Genomic DNA, 16,868 nt, shown 5'->3' on the forward strand with positions numbered 1-16,868 from the left:
CCTGGTAACACAGCTCGTCCCACTGCCTGTGCAGCAGCTCGATCCGTTCCTGCAGGAGCGAAATGTCATCGGCCCGGATGTAGCTGGAGAGCGTCTCCCTCAGAAAGGAGAGGTGGGCAAGGTCATCGGTCCAACCTCCAAAGGAGCTTTCCAGTTCCTGCAGCAACAGAATGAAACGGTTTGCATTGAGATCGGGCGGCTATGTTACTGTAGCTGAGAAGGGACAGTCAGTGGCTCCTATTACACACAGTTTATCAAGTTATCACTAGCTGCTAGTCAGAAAGCCAACTGGACGGAAGCTGCATAGGATTGAGAGTTTCAAAATGACACTGGGTAATGAAATATTGGTGCTAAATGAAACAGAAAATATAACTTTACCATGCATCGGATCTGCTCGGTGTGTAGCTCATCTTGATGATCCGGCAGTGGCTGTGAAAGCTTTTTCTTGAAGGATCTCAGTTTGGTCAGGGAAACTGCGATTCCTTTCTCACACCGCTCCCAGTCCTTGGAAAGGAATCAATGATATTAAATAGGAACTTTCAGAGGGATTGAGTCAGCATACAAGCTAAAACGCTAGATTTCATCCCAGCCACACTATAGGATTGCAGTGGATAGAGCTCAATCAATAAGCTGCTGGGCTATGTTCGCCAAACATAATGCAGTATTTATGGGGAGAGCTACCATCTGCGCTTTGCAATTCAAACAGAAGACATTTCATTATGGCCATGCCCACCTTTTTTCTCAAATGAAAAGTGATTTTGTTCAAACGCCCAATCAACTCGTTTAATGATATGCAAACCTGTGGGTGTGTGGTGTTTAATTAATGCCAATCACAGCTGGCACACAACATCAGCAATTAAACCAGCATTCCAATACCAACATTCACCTTGACATGGTGCACCATGAGTGGCACGATGGCACAGTGGTTAGCACTGCTGCCTCACAGCACCAGGGACACCAGTTCAATTCCGATCTTGGGTGACTGTGTGGAGTTTGCATTTTCTCCCCGTGGGTTTCCTCCGGGTGCTCTGGTTTCCTCCCACAGTCCACAAATGTGCAGGTTAGGAGGATTGGCCATGATAAAATTACCTGAGAGATATGCAGGTTAGGTGGGGTTGTGAGGATAGGGCAGGGGAGTGGGCCTGCATAGGGTGCTCTTTCAGAGCGTCAGTTTGGACCCGATGGGCCGAATGGCCTCCTTCTGCACTAAGGGATTCTATCGTACTTTGATTCTAATTGGAGGACACGCCAGCTTCCATATTTACAGGGGGAGAATTCTTGCAGTGTCCTGTAACCAGGGGAAAGCTGTCAGGTTTGAACTTCTACCTCCATATTCCATCCGGCAACCACAGAGCAAGTACACTTGCGTCAGGGGGCACAGCTAGAGATCCCGAGAGTGGCTCCCAGTCTACTACTTTAGGGAGCACGTGAGGAGAGGGACATTTTTAAAATTCTCTATTGGGATTTGGGCGTTGCCGACAAGGTCAGCATTTGTTGCCCGTCCCTAATTGCCCATGAACTGAGTGGTTTGCTCGGCCATTTCAGAGGGGCAGTTAACAGTTACCTACATTAATGTGGATCTGGAGTCACATGTAGGCCAGACTCTGGTGACGTGGGTTCAAATCCCGCTACGGCAGATGGTGAAATTTGAATTCAATAAATAAAAATCTTGAATTAATAGTCTAATGATGACCATGAAACCATTGTCGATTATCATCTGGTTCACTAATGGCCTTCAGGGAAGGAAATCTGTCGTTCTCAACTGGGTTGGCCTGTATGTGACACCAGGCCATACAGCAATGTGGCTGACTCTTAATTGCCCGAAGGTAGGGGCAATACATGTTGGCCCAGGCAGCAAAGCCCACATCCTATGATTTTTAAAAACACCACCACTATGCCATCCTCTCCTCATGGTGGGTAGGGTGGGGGAGGGGGAGCATGTACTCAAACGCAGCAGGGCAAAGAGAGAGAGAGCAAGAGATGACAGTCACCAGGAGGGTGCACAAGGGCTTCCTGTGGTGATCACCTTGTCAGCGCTACTGGAGGAGCCGCATGGGCAGCGCTACTGGGGGAGCTGCATGGGCAGCGCTACAGGAGGGGCTGCATGGGCAGCGCTACAGGAGGGGCTGCATGGGCAGCGCTACAGGAGGGGCTGCATGGGCAATGTTACTGGAAGGATCTATGCGCAACGCTACTGGAAGAACCGCACTTACAGCAGAAGCTCACATTTCAGTTCACAAAAGGTTTGATTCTTTAGAAATTACAAACAATTTTGAATTTTTTGCATTAGTCTGGAGTGCGTCAGCCACAACAAAGGGGACTACCGACGCATTTTGAGAAGATGACCATCAGTGACAGGAACATGCTGCCATCTCTCTCACACTGACCATCGAGGACAGGAACATGCTGCCATCTCTCTCACACTGACCATCGATGACAGGAACATGCTGCCATCTCGCTCACACTGACCATCGAGGACAGGAACATGCTGCCATCTCTCTCACACTGACCATCGAGGACAGGAACATGCTGCCATCTCTCTCACACTGACCATCGAGGACAGGAACATGCTGCCATCTCTCTCACACTGACCATCGAGGACAGGAACATGGGGCGTCATTCTTCGACCCCCCGCCGGGTCGGAGAATGGCCGCTGGCCGCCGTGAATCCCGCCCCCGTCCCCGCCGAAGTCTCCGGTACCGGAGATTGGGCGGGGGCGGGAATTGGGCCGCGCCGGTTGGCGGGACCCCCCACTGGATTCTCCGGCCCGGATGGGCCGAAGTCCCTCCCAGAGATTGCCTGTCCTGCGGGCGTAAATCAAACCTGGTATTTACCAGCGGGACCAGGCGGCGTGGGCAGGCTCCGGGGGGGGGGGGGGGGGGGGGGGGGGGGGGGGGCACGGTGGCCTGGCCCGCGATCGGGGCCCACCGATCCGCGGGCGGGTCTGAGCCGTGGGGTCACTCTTTCCCTTCCGCCTCCGCCACGGCCTCCACCATGGCAGAGGCGGAAGAGACTCTCCCCACTGCGCATGCGCGGGAAACTGACAGCGGCCGCTGACGCTCCCGCGCATGCGCCGCATTTCCGCGCCAACTGGCGGGGCAACAAACGCCATTTCCGCCAGCTGCCGGGGCGGAAATCCCTCCGGCGTCGGCCTAGCCCCTCAATGTTAGGGCTAGGCCGCCAAAGATGCGGAGCATTCCGCACCTTTGGGCCGGCGCGATGCCCGTCTGATTGGCGCCGTGTTTGGCGCCAGTCGGCGGACATCGCGCCGTTGGGGGAGAATTTCGCCCATGCTGCCATCTCTCTCACACTGACCATCAAGGACAGGAACAAACTCCCATTTTTCTACACTGTCCAGCGGAATCTCCAGTATTTGAAGAATGCACCCAAACCTTTCACTCTCTAATGCTCCACACCTCACGACATCTTTTAGCCTCTATCCTTCAACCTCTCCCCCATTCCGTTCCCAGGCCACATTCTGCCACACTTTGTCACAAGATTTTTTGGCTCCCCAAACTTCCACTGGAGACTCACTATCCATTCGATTCTTCTTTTGACAGGACTCGGGATGTTTTTGATGGGACACAATACATTATGACATGGACGATCGTCAGAGTAACATAAGCAGAGCAGCGGACGGAGAGTAGCACACAGCGCCTACCTTTAATAAAATATTCAGCTGCTTCCTCTGTTCTTCCAGGTGAATGTTGGCCGCCCTCCATTGCTCTTGGATATCGGTGAGCTCAGACTGCAGGGCAGCCTCGGCCCCGCTATCCGCAGTGAGCAATAGTTGTTTCCCAGCCTCCACTGTCAGGATGTAGCTCCCCTGCTGTCGCTGCAGCACTTTCTCTTTCAACTGATAGAGAGACAGAGAAAGATAGAACCAGAGGGTGAGTGAAGAATATATCCATCAATGTTTTGTGGGGATGGGCTGTCAGGATCTGCCGGGTCGGAGAATCCCTGGGGGGAGGCGTGAATCCCGCCCCAATGCCGGCTGCCCTATTCTCCGCCGCTGTTTTTCAGGGGCCGGTGGGATTCCCGCCATGCCGGTTGAGGGCCATTGACAACGCTCCCCCCCGGCGATTCTCTGGGCCGAGTGGCCGTCCAGTTTTGGCCAGGCCCGCCAGGGTGAATTACTCACCACACGCGCGGCGGGGCCTGGCAGGTAAGTGTCAGGGGGCGGTCCTGGGGAGGCGCGGGGGGATCCAACCCCGGGGGGGGGGTGGGGGCACGGTGGCCTGGCCCGCGATCGGGGTCTACCGTGGTTCCATGGGGGGGCCTTCTTTCCTCCGCGCCGGGTCCCTGTGGGGCTCCACCATATTGCCTGGGGGCCGGCGCGGAGAAGGGAACCCCCGCCCATGCGCGGAAATACACCGGCCGGTCCGTGCATGTGTGACATCACGTCAGTCGTTCGACGCCAGCTGGAGCAGCGCCAACCACTCCGGCATCAAACTAGCCCCCGAAAAATTGGAGAATTCCTCACTTTCGGGGGGCTGTTGATGCCAGAGTGGTTGGCGCCAGTTTTTCCACCGGCGTGGGGACATAGCCCCATTTTCGCAGAATCCCACCCACGATATTACACTGAAATCTGATGACTACGATGATAGTCAAGATGACCAACACCAAGAACTGTTGTTGACACTTACTAAATGCCAGAACTACAGTCCACACATGAATTTCTACTGGACTCTTCTAGTTAAGCAACGGGATTGGACACTGCCATGGCTCGAAGGGACTGGATGATGCCGAGGCCGAAGGGGGGGGGGATACAATGACCTGGAATCAAAACGGAAAACGCTACTCAGCAGGTCAGGCAGCATCTGTGGCGAGAGGAGCAGAGTTAACGTTTTAGGTTGATGGCCGTTCACTAGAACACAGCACATTCAGAGAATTAAAGGGTTTCCCAGCAAATCCAGAGGCTAGGTTAAGGCGGGGGGGGGGGGGGGGGGGGGGGGGGGAGTGTCTTCCGGTTCCACCGAAGTCAATGGTCAATGAACGGTTGAATGGCGTGTTTCATTTGCCGCGGGGAACCCGCCGTGGCTGGGGGCGGCCAAGATGTGTCGTAGAAATGAGAGGCAGGAGAGATTAAACGATGAAAGATGGAGCAAAGAGAAAAGAGATGGAAATGGGGCAAATAAGGAGAGGAAAGATGGGCCGAGAGGAGGTGTGAATGGGAAAAAACGAATCATCACCAACAGATGCTTATCAAAACAAAATTAAACAAATAAAGGTTGCAATGATTACAATCTCTAATCAAGGTTGAGTCCAGAAGGCTGCAAAGTTCCTCACTGAAAGATGAGGTGTTGCTGTTCCTCGAGCTTCCACTGAACTTCACTGGAATAGGGTAGCAGGCCAAGGACAGAGAGGTCAGCGTTGGGACTGGGCCAGAGAATTAAAATGACAACCGACTGGAAGCATCTGAATCACGCTCACACCATGGACTAAACGGAGGTGTTCCGCAACGGGAATCACCAAACCTGCATTTGGTCTCCAATACAGAGAAGACCCACATCACAAGCAGCGAGTGCAGGACACTAAATTGAAAGTGCAAGCGAGTCACGCTTTTACCTGGGAGTGTTTGTGACCTTGCCTGACGAGAAGGGAGGAGGCAAAATGCCAGGTGTTGCACCCCCTATGCTATTTTGGAAAGGTGCTGTGGGACAGGAAGTGTGTGTTGGGGCTGACTGAGGAGTGGAACAGGGTTCCGGGGGTGAACTTTCAGAAGGCAATGTGTGTTTGGTGGTGGCATCAACTTAAGAACATACGAATTAGGAGCAGGAGGAGGCCATTTGGCCCCTCGAGCCTGCTCTTCCATTGGATAAGATCATGGCTGTTCTGATTGTGGCCTTTACTTACCCGTCTACCTCACCATCGTAGGTTGGGATTTGGCAGATGTTAATTTTATATTCCAGGTGGTGGACATTAACTGTGGATTCACTTGTGATCCTATATATCGGAGCAGACTGGAACTCCAGGGGTTGGGTTTGGAGGTGCATGTTTGTAATGCATGTCATTCTAAACAAAAGCTTCACGTTTGATTAGACTCCAGTTTTGTCTGTCACCACCAGGCTACCTGAGGTAAAAGGAGGATAGGGAAAACGGGAGAGTAGAATAGTGTCCTTCCAGGAAGCAGGGTGTGAGGAAGTGGAGTGTGGAAGCGAGTCACTGGGTTGAGAGTGAAAGAAAAAAATTAAAGTCGCCATGGTCCCTGAGGAACATCGGCTGTTTTCCTCTTTGAGGGGGAAGAGCTAACTGGTGGTGATTTAGCCTGAGGGTCACCACACCTCAGGTGAGGGGTAAGGTTGAGAAGATGGGGCATTCATGAATAACCTCAGAAAGTACGGGAATTGAAACTGTGATGTTGGACAGTCAGGTACGTGGGGGGTGGGACAGGGACGCGGAGGTGGCATTAGGGTGGTTTTGCCGTGCATGGACTGACGTGGGGTACTAGACAGAGGCTATAACATAGGACAGGAAATGGAATAAATAAGGCAGGGTTGAACATAAGGGGCGAGATTCTCCAGTCTCATCTGCGGCGGGACCCTTTGCCAGCGGGAATGGAAAATCTGGGGGACGATTCTCCGGTATGGAGGCCAAGTGTTCGCGCCGTCGTGAACGCCGTCGCATTTCACAACGGCGCGAACAGGGCCCGGGCACAACCTATTCTGGCCCCAACAGGGGGCCAGCACGGCGCTGGAGTGGTTCACGCCGCTCCAGCGTCCTTACGCGGCACCAACCCGCGCATGCACAGTCGTGGCATCCCAATCCTGCGCATGCGCAGTTGGGCCGCGCCATCCTGCGCATGCGTGGGGAACGTCTTACGCACGCCGGCCCCTCACCAACGTGGCGGCGGTGTTCTGGGGCCACGCGCGGAAGGAGGCCGGCCCGTCGATCGGTGGGCCCCAATCGCGGGCCATACCCCATCGGAGGCCACCCCGGTGAAGGAGCCCCCCTCCCTCCTCCACAGGCCACCCCCCCAGCGTTCCCGCCGGCAGCGACCAGGGGTGGACGGCACTGTCCACCTGTCGTGTCGTGGCGGCCGCTCGGCCCATCCGGGCTGGAGAATCGTCGCTCGCCGGTTCTCCAAGCGGCCCGGTGCGAATTGCGCGCCGCTGGTTTCCGGGGGGGTGGGAGAATCTCGTGTGGGGGTCGGGGCGGCGTGGCGCGATTCGGGCGGCGCCCCGGCGGCGTGGGGGGGAGAATAGCGCCCCTGGTGTTCCAGCCAAAACCCCATTATGTTTCAGCGGCACCAGAAAATCCCAGCCATGAACGAGACGGAAGATTTCAGGCAGGGCTACAGCGTGGAATAGTGTATAATGCTGCACAGCAGAAATTCAGGATTACTCTTCTCCAGCACACATCCCCTTAACTTGCTGCACCCTCTGATAATGAAAAGGGTACATGGCGGTAGTGTTGGATTCACTTTTGGTTGTCCTCACCTGTACCTCATCCAACAGGGCCCTGGCCTGCTGCAGGGCGATGGGAGCCACACTGCTCCACCTCCTCTCAAGCTGCTGGGATACCTCCAACAGCCACTTCCTCAGTTTCTCTGCCATCTCCCGGTAACGCTGCCACTGCCGGATTTGACTGTCGATAATGCCCCTCCGCTGCTGTGCACGGCGAATCACTCCTTGCCATTGGTTACTCAGCATGGCTAACTTTGAGTTAAATTCGTCCCTGGGGGAGTGAGGAAAAGGCAGCTAAATCACGTTATCACGCCGAGGTACTGCTCACCACCATCACACTCTGGGATCTGTTGCGCATTTGTCAGGGTGAAAAAAACATTTATGAACTGGGAACTTAGAGGCCATTCAGCCCCTCGAACCTGTTACATGGCAGGAGGGTCATTCAACCTTGAAACTGCTCCATGGAAGGGCGAGGGGGCAATTCAACTCTTCAAACGTATTACACAGGAACAGAAGGAGGCTATTCAGCTCCTCAAATCTGTTACACAAGAGCTGGAGGAGGCCATTCAGTCTCGTATCCACTCTGTCATTTATTTCGATCATGGAGATAGCACAGTGGTTAGCACCGTTGCTTCACAGCACCAGGGCCCGGGCTCGATTCCCGGCTAGGGTCACTGTGCGGAGTTTGCACGTTCTCTCCGTGTCTGTTTCCTCCGGGCGCTCTGATTTCATCCCACAAGTCCCGAAGGATGTGCTGTTAGGTAATTAGAACATTCTGAATTCTCCCTCTGTGTACCCGAACAGGCGCCAGAGTGTGGCGACTAGGGGGTTTTCACAGTAACTTCATTGCAGTGTTAATGTAAGCCTACTTATGACACTAATAAAGATTATTATTATGGTTGACCTGCACCTTAACTCCATTTATGTGTTTTCCTTCATATCTCTTGATACCGTTACGATGCAAAAGTTCATCAAGTGCAGCCGTGAAATTTTATACTGACCACTGCCCATCCGCACTCCTACCATCCTTAACAGCTTATTGATGGGAAGAGTTCCATATTTTCACAATGTTTTGTGTGAAGAGCAGCTTTCTGATGTCACCTCTGACCAGCCCCACTCTAATTTTAAGCTTCCTGCTTCTTCATGGCCCACAAGCAGTGCATTAAAGGCCCTGACCTTTCCCCAAAGCTGTCCTAACCTCCCTTCATCTCTCGGGTCAGTCACGGCTCGGGAAACCTGACTAGCCCCTGTTAAATCTGCAAGTGGATTAAATTGGAGGCCGCCAGTCTCATCAGGATATGAGAATGTGTCGGCTTCCTGCCTCGTATCTGACACCTCTGTAAAGCCCGGGAGTGGGAGGGTTGGGGATCAGGACTCGCCTGGTAACAAAATTAAAACATCAGATTTGAAGCCAATCCACTCTTTATTTTGGTTCGACGTTGCAGCCCATGACCTGGAGGAAGGATTTGTAAATTAGGGGAGCAGGGGCAGAGATAGCGTGCTGAGGGAGTGAGTTCAAGAGAGCAGGGCAAAATGGCTGCAGTAGAACTCCCTGATGGTGAAGCGGAGAAGTAAGGGAGTGGCACAGGGTGTTCACAGGGATGTTAAGATGATCATGGCAGTAGGGACAGGCAATACATGGAGGGATTCACAGATAAGTTCGGGAAATATGGTCAATTCTCCAGGCCATGGGTAGCCAGCAGGGGTGTGCAAAGACTGAATAATGCATAAATGGGTTTTGCAGGTCAAAATTATTGAAATTCAAACCTGATTTGATTCGTCCATCTGAATTTCTTTCAAACTGGTTTAATCTTTGTTACACCAAAATTAATTAGATACTGGTTCAAACAGAAGGTTTATTCTTAAAAGAAAATTAACTCTCTGTTTGCCCTTGGATACAGTAACAGGACTAAGAGTAATGTTCCCTCTAGTCTCCCTTTGCAGTGCACAAACCATTTCTTGCACTGCATGGTCCCTTTAATATCGCTACACCTCCGCACACCTTAAAGGGATCAACTGTTTGCGCACTGCCCTTCTGTCCCCTGCACGCATCCTTCTCGACTGCACCAATTGCCTTGAAGGGAATGCTGATCGCAAGGGTCGTACCTGTCATCAACCTGGCCTTGCTCCAGAAGATGCTGTCCATCACTGATTATGGAGTGCAGGATCTGCTGACGGCTGAACATCTCCGCCTGGAACAACTGCATCGGAACAGAGAGGAGGAGCAGTAAGAAGGAATGGACCTGTTACACCGTGCCCGATTGCATCTACACTGAACGCCTCAAAGGTCATTATAGTCAATTAGCTAGTCTTGAATTGTGGGTACTGGTGTTAAGCAGGCAAACAGCTCAATTTAAACTGGCCCCAACAAGGTCCCATATCAGATGCATAACTAACTAATTTGTTGTTGGCCAGGTGACTGGGGAAAATTCCTTCCCCCCCCCTTCTACAAATCAACCTCAAGAGGGAGACGGAATTTCTGTTGAATGTCTTGTCCAAAAGATAACGCCTCCAGCTGTGCAGTGCTCCTCTACACCGGGAATGTTGGCCTAGGTTTTGCGATCAAGTCTCTGAAGTGGGGGGAGGTGATTTCGTTCAAGGGTAAGGTGGACAAGGAGGAGAGGGAGGAGCGCCAAAAATTGATAGAGGAGATTCTGGAGGTGGATGAGAGGTACGTGGGGGACCTGGTCTTCTTAGCCAAGAGGAAGGAGCTTCAGACGAAGTTCGACCAGTTGTCCACAGGGAAAGCGGTGCACCATCGAGAAGGGGGAGAGAGGCGATCTATGAGCATAGGGAGAAGGCAGGACAGCTCCGGAGGGTGGCGGTGGAGAGGGAGATAGTTCAGGTGTGGATAAGATGGGGAAACTGGTGGTGGCCCCAGAGCAGATCAATAGGAGCGAGGGAGGAGGGAGTTTCTGGACAGTTTGGAGTACCCGAGGTGGGGTTTGGAGTACCATTCCGTCTGATGGCAACCCATTTTAGGTACTTGGGGGTGCAGGTGGTTCGGGACTGGGGTGGGCTTCGAAGGTATAATTTTACTAATTTGGTGGGGAAGGTGAAGGCTGATTTGGCAAGGTGGGACAACCTACCTCTGTCGTTCCCTGCGGACCGGGTGCAAGCAGTTAAAATGAATGTGCTACCGCAATTTTTGTTCTTATTCCAGTGCCTGCCGGAGGGGAAGGTGGCCAGGATTAGGGGGGTGGTCTTGCAGAGACGGTGATGGGCGGGGATCTAAGCTTCCCAAATTACTGTGCTACTATTGGGCGGCGGATGTGGAGAAGGTGAAGGGATGGACCAAGGAGGGGGAGGCCGATGGGTTAAGATGTAGGAGGGCTTATGCAGGGGATCGTGATTGCGGACGCTGGCATCGGTGCCACTCCCAATGACTCTGGGAAAGTACTTGGTGAATCTGGTGGTGGTGGCCACTATGAAGATCTGGAGGGTGTTTAGGCAACATTTTAAGATGGGGGCCAGATCAGGGGGAGTGCTGATTAGGGGGAATTATGGGTTCAAGCCAGGAGGATGGATGCGAGGTTTCGGAGATGGGACAAGGGGGTCAAGGAAATGAAGGTCTTGTTTCTTGGTGGTCGATTCACGAGTCTGGAGGAGCTGGGGAGAAGTATGGGTTGGCGCAGGGGGAAGGGTTAGATACCTGCAGCTTCAAAATTCTGCAAGGAAGGTTATCCCGACCTTCCTGATCGAGCCGGCTTCCTTGTGGCTGGAGGTGGTGCCGTCAGCAGGAGGGCTGGAGAGGGGGTTGGTTTCGGCAAACTATGGGAGGATCCTGGTGGAGGATAGGGTGTCTGTGGGGCGGATTTAGGTGAAGTGGGAGGAGGAGCTGGGGGTGGGGGGGCAATGGAAGAGGGAGTGTGGTGTGAGGTGCTGCGGAGGATAAATGCCTCAACCTCGTGTGCGAGACTGGGGCTGATACATAGGGCATACCTTACAAAATTGAGGATGAGCCAGCTGTTTGCAATGTGGGAGGGGCCCCAGAGACCATGGGCTAGATTCTCTGCTCCCCGATGCCGAAATCGCGTTCGGCGACAGGGCGGAGAATCCGTTTTGATGCCCATATCGGGAGCAGCGGTGGTTTCTGAATTCTTCGCCTCCTGAAAAGTGACGTACTCTAGGAGTATGTCGTGCCGATTATCCACGGCCTCAGGCCATTGCCCGAGGCCCACCCCGCGATGCTCCATCCCTGATCGGGCGAGTTCCCTAAGTTACATGTGCTCACACCATTTGTGAATTCAGCGTGGCAGCTGCGGACTCAGTCTGGGGCCACCAGAGTCGGGGGAGGGCCGATCCACAGGCAGGGGGGGGCTTCATTCGGGGCTGGGGCACTGTAGGCGGGTGGTCCAGGGCGCACGAACAGCCTAAGGGGGGGCACTACTTTTGCGGTCCGGGTCGGTGGGCTGAATCCGCCATGGAGCATGGCACGGCCGCTGCAGGTTGCTGCCGTGTACATGCGCGGCCTGGAACCGGTGGGCCGTATTGGCAGCTAGAGCTGCGAGCTCTAGGCTGCCTCCCTGCTAGCCCCTTGCAAAACGGTGTGGTATTATCAGGTATTGCAGTACCCGAGAGGCTGTAGACCATTGGGTAAACCTAGGAGTTTACCATTGGCTGTTTGGTATGTAGCTCCGCCCTGATAGGCGGGGTATAAGAACCGGTGACGTCCCAGCAGCCCTCATTCTGTACCGAAGCTGCTAGGGAACAGATCTAGTCTATTAAAGTCTTCAGTTATGTTACAACCTCGTCTTTGAGTTTAATTGATCGTGCATCAAACGGGGAATCAGCGGACATTTTATGCCAGTTTTCCTGGCATAAAAGACCACCATTTTCATGTTGGCGTGGGGACTTAAGTCTCCAAAATGGAGAATCCAGCCCCATATGTTTTGGTCCTGCCCAAAGCAGGAAAGGTTTTGGAGGACAGTATTCAGCACAATCTCAGGGGTTTTGCATATGGATGTGTAGTCTAGTCCCTTAGAAGCCCTATTTGGGGTGTCAGACCGGCCTGAGTTGCAGGTGGGTACGGGGCCAGACATTTTAGCCTTCACCTCACTGACCACTCGTAGGTGGGTCCTGTTGGGGTGGAGGTCAGCCTCCTCACCCTGTGCCTCGGCACGGCGGGGGGGGCCAGCTGGAGTTTTTGACCCTGGAGAAGGTGAAGTTAGAGCTGAGGTGGGGCGAAGGAGGGGTTCTACAATTCTTGGGATTTATTTATTATGCACTTCTGGGAGTTGGTTGCCTATAACTGTTGAGGGGGCTGCGGGTTTGGGGGGGACTGTTTTCTTTCTTATAATGTTGGGGTTGTTTTGTTTCTGTTTCTCTTTTGTATGGTGAAAATGATGATAATATGGCGAATAAAAATATATTTTTAAAAAGTCCCTGAAGTGGGACTTAAACTCCGGAGCTTCCAACCAAGAGTGGAGAATGTTCCCAACTGAGCCAAGGAGAGGTGTCCAGAGCAGTGGACAGACACCCAATGGGAGATGGATATTATCCTCAAGGCTCCAGTTATTTGTTTTTAAACTTTGACAACAAGGACAAGGACCATATCGATCCTGGTGTGTAATGAAACACTCACAGTTTGAGGTAAATTTACAAAGCCCCCCAAGAGCAACAGACAGTAAATATAATGAATGAACTGTCCGGTTGAGCCACCTCACCCACAGGAACATACATCGGAGAAAGGATGCAGACCAGGACAATTCTTACTTAGTGCCAGTAAACTGTAGGGAACTGCGCTCCCAATTTCCTGCTGAAGCACCCAGGTGGGAGTGGTTCTACCCAAGCAGTGTGCATTTGTCACATTTAGCTTGGGGACCTAGCTCAATACGTTCAGCTCAGGAAGTTTGTTTTGTTCTTGAGATGTGGGCAACACTGGCAAGGCAGTATATACTGCCCATCCCCATCTGCCCAAAAGGCACGATGAGACAATCACATGGTGTGGGATTGGATTCACATGTTGTTCAGACTGGGCAAGGCCTTTGCCTGAAGGACATTGACAAAGTAGTTGGGCCTTTTTAAATAACAATCCTGGAGTTTTCATGGTTGTGTTCCTGGTGCCAGGCCACTTGTTACTGGATGTATTGAATTCAATTTCACAAGAAATGACAATCACAAGGGGGCACAGGTTCAAGGTGAGGGGGGAAAAGTTCAGTGAAGATGTGCGGGGCATGTTTTTTACACAGGGAGTGGTGGTGGCCTGGAATTCACTGCCAAGTGAGGTGGTTGAGGCAGATACGTTAGCGACCTTTAAGACTTATCTGGATAAGCACATGACCAGACGGGGTATAGAAAGGTACAGGCGGTTGGTCTAGATAGGATACGTGATCGGTGCAGGCTTGGAAGGCCGAAGGGCCTGTTCCTGTGCTGTTTTGTTCTTTATTCTATTTGTTTAATTCGTCATGGCAGGGGTGCGATCAAAATTAGTTGTGATCAAAGTTAGAGGAGCTGACCTCAGGTGCAGGATTTAGACTTTACTCGGTTCAAATGTTCAATGACGTGAAGTGTAAATCCCCACAAAACAGAGCAAATTATCGATTACATGGTCACAGATGGAGGCAGGTGGAGGTTTGTGGAAGTGCTCAGTTGGCTAAATGGCTAGCATGTGGTTCAGAATAAACACTGACAGCACAGGTTCAAGGGACTGGCCTCCTCGTCCAGCCTGTGAGAGTGAAAACCACCACAGGGAACAAAAACAGCCAAGGAAACAGCTCATGATGAAACATCAGATGGTAGGGTGGCACGGTGGCACAGTGGTTAGCACTGTGGTCCTTGGGTGACTGTGAGGAGTTTGCACTTTCTCCCCGTGTCTGCGTGGGTTTCCTCCGGGTGCTCCGGTTTCCTCCCACAGCCCAAATATGTGCAGGTTAGGTGGATTGGCCATGATCAATGCGCTGGGTTATGGGGAGAGGGCGAGGGAGTGGGTCCTCTTTCAGAAGGTGAGTGGAGGCAAGATGGTCTCCTTCTGCACTGCAGGGATTGTACGGACTGAATGAGCCAAGGACCTGGTTTGAGCACAGCAATCACAAAATGGAATGGTTACTGATAAATCTATAGTATTGGATTAGATAACTAAGCACTGGGTTAGTTCTTTGACACAAAAATGTTGTAGTACCTTAAAAAGCCCGAACAAGACATTCATCAGCAGTGCACAATGCGCTCAGCTGATGATCTCTACCAGTTGTCTAATGATTTCTTATCCATTCCATCCAGGGTGGTGGTCCTCACTGGCAATTATTGCCCATCTCCAGATTGCTTTCGGAAGCCAATCCAGAGGCAATGACGGGCCTTCTAACTACTGCAGCTCATTTGGCGAAGGCAACCCCACAGGGCTGATGAATGAGGAGCTTTTAGCCCAGTGTCAATGAAGAAAAGGTGGTTACATATCCAAATAAGGATGGTCCTTGGTGGTGAAGGTGTTCCCATTGCTGTTTGTGGCCCCACATCTCCACTTACCTCATGTGCTCTCTGCTGCTCCAGAAGGTTCTGGTAGTTTCCGGATATCTCCACCGCCAGCTTCTGTTCGGTTTGGACCAGGAACTCCATCCAGGTTTCGCATTTCTCGAGGAAGGTCTGGTGCTGAAGCAGGAAGGCTTGCAGTTTACTGCAGGAGGAGAGAGGGGAATGGAACAATTCAACTGGTTTAGTAAAAGGGAAAACATTACTGTCTAGGAAAATCAGACAAACCACCCAGCTCACAGGAACTAGTTATCTCAATAAACAGCACAGACCCGAGCACGGTGGACTGAGTTCTATACAATTCTATGAATGGAGAACATTGATCAATTGGTGCAACCACACAGCTGGTCCATAACACATAGAAGCAGAAGGCGGCCATTCAGCCCATTGAGTCTGTCCATCATTCAATGAGATCATGACTGATTTGGTGTGATAATCCTCAACTCCACTTTCCTGCCTTGTTGCCATAACCCTGGATTCCCTGACTGATTAAAATCTGTCCCCCTGTGGAATATAGAAACATAAATGTGAGGTTATCCCCTTTGGTAGCAAAAGTAGGCAGGCAGATTATTATTTGAATGGGTGTAAATTGAGAGAGATGGATACTCAGCGAGTCCTCGCACATCAGTCACTGAAAGTAAGCGCGCAGGTACAGCAGGCAGTAAAGAAGGCAAATGGTATGTTGGCCTTCATAGCGAGAGGATTTGAGTATAGGAATCGAGATGTTTTTCTGCAATTATATAGGGCATTGGTGAGGCTACACCTGGAGTATTGTGTGCAGTTTTGGTGCCCTTATCTGAGGAAGGATGTTCTTGCTGTGGAAGCAGTGCAGCGAAGGTTTACCAGGCTGATTCCTGGGATGGCGGAACTGTCATATGAGGAGAGACTTAATCAGTTCGGATTATACTTTATTGGAGTTCAGAAGAGTGAGAGGGGACTCATAGAAACTTCCAAAATTTTAACAGGATTAAACAGGGTAGATTCAGAAAGAATGATCCTGATGGTAGGGGATGCCAGAATCAAGGGTCACAGATTGAGGATAAGGGGTAAACTTTTAGGACTGAGGTGAGGAGAAATTATTTCACCAAGAGAGCGGTGCATCTGTAGAATTCGCTACCACTGAAAGTAGTTGAGGCCAAAACGTTGTGTAAGTTTAAGAAGGAATGAGATATATTGCTTGGGACTAAAGAGATCAAGGGATATGGGGGAAAGCCAGGATCAGTGTATTGAACTTGATGATCAGCCATGGTCATAATGAATGGCGGAGCATTATTCATAATGATTGGCCTTCTCCTGCTTCTATTTTCTATGTTTCTATTCCCCCGGCCCAGTGTAGCTCACATCACAGATGATAATCGGTCTGTGGAGCTTGGTTGACACCGAGGTCACGTGGAAATATTGCATGACCTCCGATCTTGGCCTTTTCCCTCCCGAAGCCCTGCAGGTATTTTGTAGCCGGTACTGGAACAGCCCCACGTGGTAAAATGAGCAGTCGGGAGCTTGTGGTAACAGTCCTTGCCCCACCAACTGCCCTTATTGTCCTCTTGATGATCTGCAAAAGGTGGAAGGCAAGATTCTCCCAATTCCACATCGTGCAAACCAGGTGGCAGGTGGGTTTAGAAAGGAATAGGCATGCACATGGCAGATGGAATCCAAAGCAGAAAAATAACAGGTAACATATTTTGGTCGGAAGGAGGAGCAGAAAAAATAGATGGTAAATGGTACAGTTTTAAAGAAGAAAGAAAGAAGAAGAAAGAAAGAAAATCGCTTATTGTCACAAGTAGGCTTCAATGAAGTTACTGTGAAAAGCCCCTAGTCGCCACATTCCGGCGCCTGTTCGGGGAGGCTGTTACGGGAAGAGAGAGGGAGAAAGAGAGCTGGTGGATGTATTAGTCATTCTTAGGCCAGTTTTAAGCAAATCCATCTAACTTTCAGTGAATTACATCAACACAACTAGAAACAACTATCTCAGCACGTGACCTAGAGGGCATCTTAGAA

The 16,868-nt window shown here is 51.6% G+C and overlaps 1 protein-coding gene across 13 annotated transcripts in view; it reads right to left on the reverse strand.

Annotated features, from left to right (window-relative positions):
* syne1b (spectrin repeat containing, nuclear envelope 1b) overlaps positions 1-16,868 on the reverse strand; it is a 669,902-nt gene that overhangs the window by 149,465 nt on the left and 503,569 nt on the right. For all 13 annotated transcript variants that reach the window (XM_072505314.1, XM_072505250.1, XM_072505295.1 and 10 more), the window contains 6 exons: positions 14,868-15,015; positions 9,513-9,607; positions 7,440-7,677; positions 3,662-3,856; positions 379-504; positions 2-157 (listed from right to left, as the gene is read on the reverse strand). In XM_072505314.1, the coding sequence (XP_072361415.1) occupies positions 2-157; positions 379-504; positions 3,662-3,856; positions 7,440-7,677; positions 9,513-9,607; positions 14,868-15,015 (958 nt within the window). The remainder of the gene's footprint in view (position 1; positions 158-378; positions 505-3,661; positions 3,857-7,439; positions 7,678-9,512; positions 9,608-14,867; positions 15,016-16,868) is intronic.

This window comes from Scyliorhinus torazame, chromosome 1 (genome assembly GCF_047496885.1).
Source record: "Scyliorhinus torazame isolate Kashiwa2021f chromosome 1, sScyTor2.1, whole genome shotgun sequence".
NCBI classification, from domain to species: Eukaryota; Metazoa; Chordata; class Chondrichthyes; order Carcharhiniformes; family Scyliorhinidae; genus Scyliorhinus; species Scyliorhinus torazame.